A 12,683-nucleotide genomic window follows, 5' to 3' on the forward strand; every position below is an offset into this window, starting at 1 on the left:
TATAATTTAAATCAATCATTAATAAATTACTTTCTATTGTTTGTTCTAAAAAAATGCAAAAATATATTCAAAGCTTGCTTCAAATATTTGAAAACATTGAGTTGTTTAGAGTAAAACCAACACTAAAAAGCTTTACCATTTGTTCAAGAGCTGAAACCAGTATTTGTCATGAAAAACATAATTTCTGCATGTTTTTTCTTCTTATTTCAATAAACTGGTCACAGAGACAAATTAAAATTTCTCATCAAAAAATACCAAAATACATTTTCTTGTAGTTGAATGATTTTTTACATGCAGTCAAGCTGTTAATTGATCTTCACACTTATTTAAACCATTAATGTTGATGTCCTATACAATTTTGTTGCATAATATTAATTAAAACCAAGATCATAACAATTTTCAATAAATTTAAAATTTCCCGGGAATTCCCGGGATTTCCCGGGAAATTGGCTGAAAATTTCCCGTTTCCCGGGAAATTTGTAACCCCGGGAAGTTAGACGCTCTACAAAAATATCAATAATAAATAATTTTATTCGAGGCAGCAAAACACTAATTCACAATCAAAATTGCCTTAAATACTTGTCATATTATAAGTATGAGAAGTTCACATGAAACAAAGAAATTTTCATGCACAAGAAAAACATAAACTTTATTTTGGGTAAAATATGAACTAAAAACAATTTAAAAATATATTATTTGATTCACAAAAAAAAAAGTTTTTTTTATTAAATTTAAGTATCCATTTATTTTGTCTATACACATTTAATCAGTTATTATATTGCTGAGTGTCCAATCACAATCGGTAATTTTCAAGCAAAATTAAATTCAATGAACTTCAAGCAAAATTAAAAGTGTAGGCAATTAAATAAAGTGTTAAAATGTTGTTAAATCTATTGAATAGTACCATAATTTTTAATAACACTGAAATTTTTATTTTTCCCTTTTTCTGGAGGTCATTTTGAGCAACTCTTGTTCAACGAAAAACTTTACTTCTCTTGTTTGTATGTTTTTCTAGTTTTATTTCTTAGTATTTTAATTTCCATTTTCATTTATCTTGTTTAGTTTATGGTTGTTTTTGGTAGTATTTAAAATATCCTACCACCTTCTAACATTACATTTTGCCTTTCAATTTTTCTCATGTTTTTACAGACACTCTTTAGTTTTTGCTTGTTTTTCACATTTTCTGCTATGGAATGGCACCAATATCATTTAAATTAAATTGACTTTTTAATAAAAATATAGGTAATGTTAGTAAAAAAACAGCCAAAATTGACCCCTTAATAATAACATTTTTGATAATATTGTCAAAGTAACATAAAACAAATCAAACTTCTAAACATTAAATTTAAAAAAAAAACCCTTTGCTTTTAGAGATTGAAAAAATATTTTTTGGCAAATTTTTAGATCGAAGCCCGTTTAATATCAAAGGAGAAAAAAGTTCTCAAAATTCAGTGTGTTTGTTTCTCAGGTATTTCCAAAACCATGAAAGTGTCCTTACTTGGTTTGAAAAACTCTAATTTAGACACTCTAATACTCTAATTGGAATACTCTAAATTAGAAAATGGAATGGATTTTTATCGTGATAATATTGGTCATAATTTTAAAACCAATTGAGATTTATACATAGAAATTTGTTCATAATTTCCCTTTTCTATAAGTGCCTCCCTCTAGAAATTTCACTTTCATCTTCGCAAAACCTAGTTTTGCACGGATGACAGTCTGCCACTTTCTTCAAGAGCCGGTTAGTCCACTCCACCGTTTTAGCTAGAGCTGTGTAATAGTCGAGGCCCGGCCATATCCGCGGACGCCACGTCACGTCAAGTCCGATGACGTGATCCGTGGACAGTCGCGATGGTGGCATTTTATTGGCACAGTTTCTGCGCCCAAGATTGGCCATTTCCGTGGAATTTCCCTGCGCCGCGTGAGTGGATCCTTTCCCCCGGTTTGACACACTTCTGGCAAAGTGGTTGTGACGGCTTATGATGGTGATGACGGTGGCATGTGTGTGATGGACGCAGGAACCTGTTTTTCGGAAGTTGTTGGAGATTAGTACGGACGACGGAGAGATGTCGTGCCACCGGTTTGGTTTCGTAATCTTGAGGCTAATTAATAGGTGAAGTTTTAGAAAACGGTAGATAAACAACACTTTGGAACGAGTTGTGATAGCTGAGAGCTTGAAGGCTTGGAGTTACGCAAGGTTTGACGAATTAATTTCCCATTTGTTTTGAGGAAAGATTATTTGCATATTGAATCGGTTATGGCATGTTATGTGGAAGAAGAAAGTTTTATGGACTTTCTAATGGGATGTTAGCTGAAGGACAGAATATATTTATTTTCATCAACGGACATTGCAGAAATTTTGGTCAAAAACTATTTTTAAGAGAATGAAGAGTCTTTCAAAACTTTGGTTAAACGTATTTTCGTCCTTTTTCCAAGCTGATTTTTGTCGATTTTTTTTTATTGGTCACTCAGGGCCTTATATTAAGGCTTATTTTTGCCGGTCACTCAATCACTTTAAAGAGCTTTATCTTAAAGTTGCAACGATTGAAGAAATAGTATTATATGTGTTTGTTTGTTTTTTTTTTCGCAAAATAAAGATTGATTAATTATAGAACTTATAATAAATAAGTCTTTCAAGAAATTAAATTTCCTCGTAAACATATACTTTTGAATTAGCTCAAATGTATTAGAAAAGAAGTCAACGAATTGCAATTTTCAATGAATTATATTTGCAGATAATGAATTAAAAGAAGTAAATTTTATGTTTAAAAGCAGAAATATCGGCTGACAATAATTCCAACTAGGGGAAATTCTCGTATGTTTGGCAGGTTAAGCACTCGCTCCTAATTCCGTCCAATTTGCTGGTTTTCACGATTTAAAAAACTAAATTTGCAAAACTTTTGATAGAAACTTTCTTGCTCACTTCTTATTGAGCTGTTTATCTCTCGATTTCAGTTGAAAACGCTTTTAATTAGCTTTAATTGAATGTCAAAGTTCTGACCTGCCAACATTAGAGGCACGCTGGAATTAGATGCTGTTCCCCTACAACAACATTTAGAAAAACAATGGCCATTTCTCGAATGGTATACTTTATAATTATACTTTTTTCATCATTTTATTCTGCCTTTTTTCTTTGTTGATATGAAAATTACGTTTACGTTTCAGGCCTGACCCAAAAAATAATATTTTTCTAAACTAGCCTATAATTTTTGAATATTTCAGAAACCATTTTCCCATCACTACCATATAAAAAATATGTTTCTTCAAAACTCATACCTGATAGCGTTAAAACAGCTAATTTATTTAATTTTCGACGAGATTTACGCCCGCTGCAAATACCTTTCAAAAATGATTTCACGCCCTTTAATCCCCCTGATTCCTCCCAAAATTCTTATTTTTGCCAAAGAATATAAAATAACGACTCAATCACAAGTTCTATCAACTAGAAATACAAAAAACAAATGGATTATTCTTGATAAATTAGCTATTTGCATGTTTGTATTCCCGGGCAGATGGTAATAACAAAATTCATGCATTTCAATAACAAATATTGTTAAAATAACAGAAAGTGTTATGGAATCTTCTTGAAAAATCCATTTTTGCATAAGAGTTTAATAACAGTTTATGTTATCATAACAAAATTTGTTATTGGTCTGATATTGGTTGAAAGCCAAAACATTTTTGGAATAACATTTTTTGTTATGGAAGAATACCTCCAACTGTTATTGGGATGATCGGATTAGTTGTCAAAATAACAAAAAATAATAACAAAGATTTGTTCGAAGAATAATTAAAAGTGTTATAAGTCTGTTATTACAATACAATAAAAATAGCTGTCGGCCACCATTGCTAGTACCAACCACTGGTGTCTTCCTTTTATCTTCAAGGACTTCGTTATTACAATAACAATCCAACAATAAAAAAAATCATAACGATGAATAGCAAATCTTATTATAAATAACATATTATTCCCAAGTTATTTTCGTCTGCTCGGGTTCCCTAGTTTTTTTTTAAATTATTTTTGTGATATTTTGTTGAACGGTAGCGAATTCTTTTTTGGGTGTAAACTTATTTTCATAAAAGTTAAGATATATTCTTAACAACACAATAATTTTGTCAGGACATGAATGCCACAAAAGTGGTAAAATGTCTTTAATTAAAAAAATGTTTTTTTTTTTATATCGAATTTCGTACATTTCTGTTGTAATGTTTGTTATTTTGTGTTTATATTGGTATCACACCACATTTATTAAACCAAGTTAATGCTATATTCCAAAAAATCCAATGTATTGCTCTGCTTTAAGACAAATTAAAAAAATTATAATGATTGATTAAAAAATGCAAAACTAATATTTTAAAAATAAAACTCAAAATATATTTTCCAGAAAATTGTATTTCAGTCCATTGGTTTTTGTACAGTTTTTTTTTGCAAAATATTTACATTTTTGTAACTGAAATGTGTGTTATGCACTATTAGAAGAATTTGTCTCCATTTTGATACAGTTTAGTTTGATAAATTTAATCTGAGGAAAAAATATTGCCAATCGTTAAAAGCATATTTCACTTAATAATGAAAATGTTATGTGTGTGATAAATTTATAATTTGAATATAATTTAAAAAAAATAATAGTAATATAAAAACACAATGGAAATTGATCCAAAAATGGTTTATTGAATATTTTACTTATTTTCTAAAAATATTACTTATTTTCTATGTCAAAGATCTATTTTTCAATGTTTTACGCTTTTCTCTAAGTTAAATCAAGAAAAATCCATTTTTGATAAATTGTTTTGTTTTTTCTGTTCTTATATTTTTGAAATTTAAAATTTTATGTGATCTTTGGTTCATCTTTGGTAATCTTTTTTTTCCAAATTTCAAATCAATATTTCTTTTGACTTTGGCTAGTGTATGGGGAGTCAAAATTATTCTTTTGTTTCTTGGAACATTTTTAAAATAATGAGTTAAAAAGCTGCCAAAAAAGACTTTGAATACATTTTTAATGAAGTCTTCTGTCTATTCTCAAATTGCGGTCTAAAATTAGTTTAAAAAGTGATACATTAATTAAAAATAGAAAACATGAGAACCTCAATTAGAGAACCTTGGGAATAATAAGTAAAAATCATTTTTTTAAGGATCAATTATTCTTAAACAAAATCTAAGTTGTGAAGAAAATAAACGTTATAAAGCACGTAAAAAAAAATGTCTAATGATTCCATACAAAATTTTACCTTAAAAGTTTAGTTTTAAAATCAAATTATAGTTTGTTTCTTGATTTAATAGTATATTTTTATCTGAATTGCCTGATTCAAGAAAAATTTCATAGTTGATTTAAAATTTTGCAAAAATTAGTAAGTAAAAAATTGCGGTCTATTTTTTTCAGAAAATCGTTTTTTTTAATTCGATCTGAACATAAATCCTATTCAAACTTCATCTTGAAAAAAGTGGCGGCAAGAAGTTCGTTTCTTTCAGCAAAAAGAATGATTACGTATTCCATGACCTTACCATTTTAAGCAATTCCAACAAATTTCACTCCTCTCAGCAGGAAGCATAGTTCCAAACAACAACACCATCTTAAAACATGCAAACCCCATGCCGACCTTAACATAATCATCGAAAGCATAATAAAACATGCGCATCTTCGACGCTGGTGGGTCTCCAAACCCCGCCACTCGCTCAAATTCCAAAGCTCTTGTAACTCTAGAGACCCCTGGTGGCATAAGCTCGAAACAACAACAACCCAACAAAAACGACGACGAAGAAGTAAAAGAAGAAGAAGCCGAAAGACACAATTTCACTTTCGCTTTCGTTCAAACTGTTATGTTAGTTTGTTTTCCTCCTTTCCCGTCTTCTTCTACTTCTTCTTTGTAGTTTTTTATTGCTTCTTTTATGTTTACGTTTGGCGATTGTAAATTTACTACACGTTCCGTTCGTTTGCCGATCGCGATCCGATCGCTAGCCGGTTTTTTTTCTCTCTTCTTTTCTTTGACTGTGTTTGTGTGTCGAACACTAATAAGAAGAAGAGAAACACGTAAAAACAGACTTTTTTTGCGCCTAGCGCGAACTGAAAGAGAGGAAGGAAGATGATCTTTTTTGCTTCTTCTCCCTTCTCTTCTTCTTTTCCGTCAGCTGCCGCGGGAAAAACAAAAGGTGCGGTAATAGTTAATGAGATTTATTACGCCGTTAGCCGGTTTTCTCGTGTGAATTGCGAGCTCTCTCGGCGATGGATGTACTTGTTGAGATTTATGAGCTCTGGGCGTCGTTTTGTTTGAGAGTGTGTTTTGGAGTTCCACCATCTTGTTTTTCTATTTTCGAGCGGGAAAATCTTGAAAACAGCAAATTTTCAATAGGCAATTAAAAGCTCATTTCAGGAAGTATCGTTTTGAGAGAATGCAAAATTTTGCTGTTTGTTTTTATATGTGTGGAATATCACCACTAACATCCAGTTGCCTAACGTGACTCTGTAAATGTGTGTGTTTGTCGACTACCCAAAAAAGTGTTTTGTTTTTTTGCCAACCACCAACGGTTATCTTAATCAAACAAATCTATAATTAATCGTAGTCTTTCTATTTTCAGGTAAATCAAGCAATAACAACAAAGACATCTGCGGCGACGACAAACACAAAGAGGATGGCGACCCGTGGAACGTCGAAGCGCAGGCCGCCTTCCTGGGGCCGAACCTCTGGGACAAAACGCTACCATACGACTCTGATCTCAAAGTGCACCAGGTGAGTAATTGTTACTACTACTGCTGATTAATTAGAATAAGTTATATTTGATTCACGTGGGTTTGAATATCAATTATTGCTTGATAGTATCAGCTAAAAGAATTTCTATAGGAAAATTTCAAGCAAAACAATGTAAATGGGCCAATGTCAAACTTTAAAAAAAGAGTCTACACTTCGACATTGGCCCAATTACATTGTTTGGCTAGATTTACTCCAAGCAAAATATCACATTATATTTTACCTCGCATCGTTCCAGCTTATTTTTATAAATTCTTTCAAATTTGTTTTCAACATTTCATCTGTTGTGTGCTATCTCGTGCCAACGATCATTTTGGTTAAAAATGAGTAAATGATGACGTTTTGTTATATCTAACAAACCCTACAAGATGTTTTATCCTGCTTTTGGAATTTCGCTTCCTTTTACCGGACATCGCAACACAAACTTGTAACATAGACCCCCAAGTAACATTTTTTCCCAGGAGTTCTACAAGAGCTCTTCAAGTTAGCTACAGCATAGCAGTTTGGACCGCGGTAGGATAAAATTCTCTTCAAAACTTCTTCAGGAGTTTGGAAGAGTACTTGAAGAGAATTTTATCCTACCGCGGTCCAAACTGCTATGCTGTAGCTATCTTGAAGAGCTCTTGTAGAACTCCTGGGAAAAAATGTTACTTGGGCCATTTTCTCATCAACAGTATCGTCTTATCTTGTTTTACTATTTCCAAATTGTTGGAAAATGTTTCTAATTTTTCACAAATTTATTTTGTTACACATTTTTTAAAAGCACTTCCCTCTATTGAATTGAGCTTTTTTAAGTTTGTATAGGAATTCTGTGCACACTTGTGACACGTGCTTTTTTGAATTTTTGTTTACATTATTTAACCAAATAGCTTGAAACTTGGAGCGTCTGTTTAGCGATAGTATTCTAATCGATTTCTTCGAAAAGGTTGACTCCAGCATTCATAGATATTAAAATATTTACCTTCAAACTTTAAAAATCTGTCGATCTGTCAAGATAAAATAAAAACAAGATTTTTCTATAAAATTTACAAACCAATCCATCAAAAAGTTAAAACTAAAAACTAAAACAAATTTCTGAAAATTGTTCAGTTACCTGGCAAAAAAGTTGGAAATTTATTCTTAAAATTTGGACATAAGAGTGGTCCCAGCAAAAATCAAAATGACAAAACATAACAACAACAACTTTTTTTTCAAAAAAATAATAACTCATCGTGGTTTCAACTGGTCTTAGCTCTCTTGGACGCAAATTATTAGAAAAAAAACGTTACTTAAACCACCTTTAGGTGGTTGGTGCCTTCCTCGCATATTTTTATCAAAATATCTGAGATCCAACCTCAAAAACAAGTTTATTAAAAACACTAAAGTACTTATAACTTTTGATAGGATTGTCAGATCTTCAATCTTTTGAATGCGTTGGAAAGCTCTTTTGATTACCTATCCAACGGTGAGTCGCATGATAGATCCGGACAACTTTTTCATCAAAATATTTGAGATCAGGCCTCAAAAAGGTGTATAAATAACACTTAAGTGCTCATAACTTTTGATGGGGTTGTCAGATCTGCGATCTTTTGAATGCGTTGGAAAGGTCTTTCAAATACCTTTCTAACAATATATAGCATGACGGGTTTTCTTACAAAAACCACCTTTTTTATAATATTTCAAACTCTAGCCAAATCGTTTTTTTAGCATAACTTTTGAAGTTCTTTTCTAAACTTCATAATATTAACTAGGGTCTTGTGGGACCCCAAGACGAATCGAATGAGACCAAAACGGTCCAAATCGGCCCAGCCAGTCCGGAGATAATCGTGTGCATATTTTTCGGTGCACGGACCCACATCCAGACATACGCACAGACATTTGTTCAGAATTTGATTCTGAGTCGATAGGTATACTTGAAGGTGGGTCTACGAGGTCAGATAAAGAAGTTCATTTTTTGAGTGATTTTATAGCCTTTCCTCATTGAGGTGAGGAAGGCAAAAATAGAAAAATAGTTTGAGTCAAGCCTTGCATTTAAATAAGTCATATGAAACTTTTGAAATGCCGTTTAGACCGAATTGGGAGCAAAGAGTCTATGTCTCAAATTATTTTTAACACCACTCTAACATGGTAAGGATACCCTTTTGGTCAAACACGTGTCTTATTATTCAATTAATCAATCATTTAAAAACAACTTAAAAAGATTTTTCCGGCATTGGTTGGTTGGTCAATCATTTTTTGCTAGTTTGGACGAATTTAAAAATATAAATATTTTTTTTATTTATTCTTTTGCCCAGTCCTGCAAAAGGTTTTTCTTTCCAAAATTAACATCGCCATAAAACATAAATCGTCTCGACAGCAGCATCAGATGCATGCCTTGGGAATAATATTTCACTCCTTAAAAAATAGCTAACTTCACTTGGCATAAACGAGAACTGACTCAACAGCAGTATCCGATTGCTTGCCTTCAGAATAAAACTATAACCCTTAAACACACTATGCCAATGGTCACAACGCTTGCTTAAAGCGTATCCTAGACCTTATACCTTCCCAAAAACCGCCCAACTTCAAGCGAAACTAACTTGAGGACACCGTGGGGATTTTCCCTTGTCCCCTAAAAAAAAGTTGAGCAGCAACACTTCCCGTCTTCCAAATCCCTTTCCTTTCCTTGGAGACTCTGGTTCAGGTGGAGTTGGTTTTATTCCCAATTATCAATTCCTAGGCAACTTGGGCTTAGACAATCACCACTTAACATGACGAAATCCTGTCTGCAATCCGCTAAAATCACCGTCTCTTAGCGAAGCGAACCGAAAATTAACATCGTCGATATTTACAAAAATGAATGATTTTAAAAAAGTGTTTATAGTTTATTCGTCAAGCTTATGTAGTCTGCTTACATTTTTTTTTTCTTACATGCTAGAAATTATTTTTTAATGTACAGATTTTTTTGTAGTTCCGATTTAGACATGCCGAAATGTATGTACTGTGAATTTTGTTTATAAAAGCGCATCATTTGATTTAGCGGCGGTTTTTTTTAAAAACAGGACTGGTTTAAAATGAATTTTTAAACAATCTCAAGAAGATAAGGCTATTTTTAAAATTGAGGCAGCAGCTAAATCTTTAAAAAAATTAGGGGGAAAACATTTATTTTACGAAATGAATCAAAATTCTTCTTTTTCATTGAAAGTTTATTGCCTTTAGGATTAAAAAATCAGATCGTAAAACTAAAATTTAACAATATGTTTTCACTGATTTTTCGATAATGCACAAAATTTAAAAAAAATAATCCATCGCCTGAACACCAGCTTTATTTCGATGCCCCTGTGCTCTTTAGCTATTTGGATTTTGCTGATTTTGGCCACATTTTTTGCAAAATCAGAATTGAAAAAGATCGAAGTAAACTGTGCGTGCGACCGGACGCGTTTTTTTTTCCTCTGTCATTTTTTGGTCCCTAAATTTCGTTTAAAAAGAGTGAAATTTGTATGATTTTGGAGACTTTGCTGTCCTTTTCGGTGAAGTGTCAACTATGGGAGCTGTGGCAATTACGAAGTGGCCCTGGCCATCAATGAAACGTTCCTGTTGTTCCTGCCCCGTGTACCAGAAATGTCCTTACTGAACCAACGCCTTCAAGTACTGCTGGATGTGGACGAGAATTTGCTTCAACATTTCCCACTGGTTTAAACAATTGCTTCCTTATTGAGTGTGCTGAGTGATGGCCATCGTCCGGAAACTTCTAAGGTCAAGTCGGTAGCTGTCGTTCGTAAGGTGCAAGATTTCGGCTACCTGATGTCAAGTTCCATCAAGTTTGATCAAGTCCTAAACCACGGATTACTTATTTGGTGAGACCTTTCCTATTTGAATAACAACATATTCCTTCATCTACTCTAACATTCTCACATTTCACTAAAGTCAACCTACGCCAACCTTATTATATACGTGGTAGGGTGTTCCCTTAGTCGTTCGCTGTGAGTTGTGGATTGCCTGCTTCTCTAATGAAGGTTCGACTGAGGGGGCATGCTTATTAATTTCTCGTCGCTCCATACCCTCAGTGACGTGATGGGAACAAGGGCGTCTATGCAAAGTTTCCCTACACCCGCTACAAATTCCCGGCGCTTGGGGTGGAAAGAGGGAAACCATTTTATTTTATGCGCCGGTATTTGTAGCATAAAAATTCGTGCAAAAAAACTTATGCACGTGGGTGTACAGATTACGGAGTAAAAGATGATCGAATTGTTCACCTAGCGCTCACATGTGTTTCGGGACCAAGTTGCCTGCGGGTATGGGGATCATACATACATACATACATTTTTTGCAAAATCAGAATTCAGCAAAAAATAGATCATTGATTATTTCTAAAATCCTAATGTGAAATATCAGCTACAGTAGTTGTTCGGTAACTGGGCGTTGTTTAACTGGGCTGCTTTTTAACTGGGTGCTCGATAACTGGGCCGTAGCCCAGTTAAAAAGCAGACAAACGTCAAAAAACCAAAACAAACCAAAATGACCGAGGGGTTAATGAATGCAAAAATCATATTCAATAAATAAAAAAACTTTTTTCAATCTTTTGTTTAGTTTCAAGTTACAATTAAAGAAAAATAAAAAGTAAGCATTGTAAATAAATTTGAGTAACTTTTATTTTTATATTTCAGCTGGAAAATATTATGCATCGGTGGTCTCCTCGTTATTTTTTGTTCAGCCCAGTTAACGAGCAGTATTCGGTGACTGGGCTACGTTCTCAGCCCAGTTACCGATCAACTACTGTAGTTCAAATAAGCGTTAGTTTTAAATATTTTATTTTACGTCTGCCTGTGTGGATCAATCGGACCGCGCACTGGACACACAATCCAGAGGTCGTTTGTTCGAATCCCGAGGCAGACGCAAAAATTCTAAGTGTTAATATAGGTATTCGGTGCCCTCTCCCCGTGCCATACCTTTCACACTTAGGAGACCCGGGAGGCGGAGTCTTGTCGCAAAAAGAACGATACACGCCTGTGGATCCGTTGACGAAACCGCAAGGTTTAAGAGGGCCACATTATAAAAAGTTACGTCGATTCCGTTTTTTTAAATTATTTAAAATTTCATTAATTTCAACCACAACTATCCAAATTTTGATAAGTACCGTGAACAGGGGTAACATGAATAGGTAAAAGTTTCTATTTTGCAAATCGAAAATTACAAATTAAATTTTAAAAATAATGGTATAAAATTTGACTGAACTTTGCAGCTCAGTGTTCAAACTACGTGAAGAAGTAGTTTTCAACTATTTTAAAAGTTTTCAAAAGTTAGTTAACTATTATTATGAAAACATTGATAACTATTATGTTTTAAATACTCTTAAAGTGGCATGCTTTCCTCAATTCAAATGAATTTGGATTGGAAAACATTTAGCTTTTTCAGATTTTTGGAAAATTTCATACTAAGAAAAGCTCAAATTAGTTTCTAGTTTAAATGTTTTGAGAGTTAATTCATAGGACATCAGATTTGTAGAAACATTTTCAAAGTAAATTTGGAAAATGTTTGAATCATGCTACAAATTTAGCTTTAGTGAAACAACATTTTATACTTTTTATGAACTAAGAAATTGTAAGGAATTTTGACCAAACATGCAACTTTTTATTTACCTTTTTTATAGTTTTTTGTTGTCTCCCTCAAAATCTTCTCGAAAAATAAGGGAGCAATTTTGATCTAATAAACTAAAATCATCTCGAAATGCATTTTCCTGCGTTGTAATCTTTTTAAGCACGTTTGAGCTCCTTTAACCGTATTTCGAATGTTTGTGTATTTCCGATGTTATATGTTTTGCGAAGTCAAAAGTTTTTTCCAATACTTGATATTTTGGAAATCAATAATCGCAAAACAACTGAATAAGTTTTTGGAAAAAAATTATTTTTTTGACCCCTTGTTTTTTCGGACCGATTTTGAAGGAGGAAGGAAGGATGACCTAATCTTTTAAAAGTATTTTC

The 12,683-nt window shown here is 32.9% G+C and overlaps 1 protein-coding gene across 7 annotated transcripts in view; it reads left to right on the forward strand.

Annotated features, from left to right (window-relative positions):
* Nucleotides 1-12,683, forward strand: part of LOC120422433 (hepatic leukemia factor) — a 114,834-nt gene that overhangs the window by 81,577 nt on the left and 20,574 nt on the right. For 4 of the 7 annotated variants that reach the window (XM_039585852.2, XM_039585853.2, XM_039585854.2 and 1 more), the window contains one exon: nucleotides 6,560-6,726. In XM_039585852.2, coding sequence (XP_039441786.1) covers nucleotides 6,560-6,726 — 167 coding nt within the window. The remainder of the gene's footprint in view (nucleotides 1-6,559; nucleotides 6,727-12,683) is intronic. The other 3 variants (XM_039585855.2, XM_039585858.2, XM_039585859.2) reach the window with 1 other exon arrangement.

The sequence above is a fragment of the Culex pipiens genome, chromosome 3 (genome assembly GCF_016801865.2).
Source record: "Culex pipiens pallens isolate TS chromosome 3, TS_CPP_V2, whole genome shotgun sequence".
Lineage (NCBI taxonomy): Eukaryota > Metazoa > Arthropoda > Insecta > Diptera > Culicidae > Culex > Culex pipiens.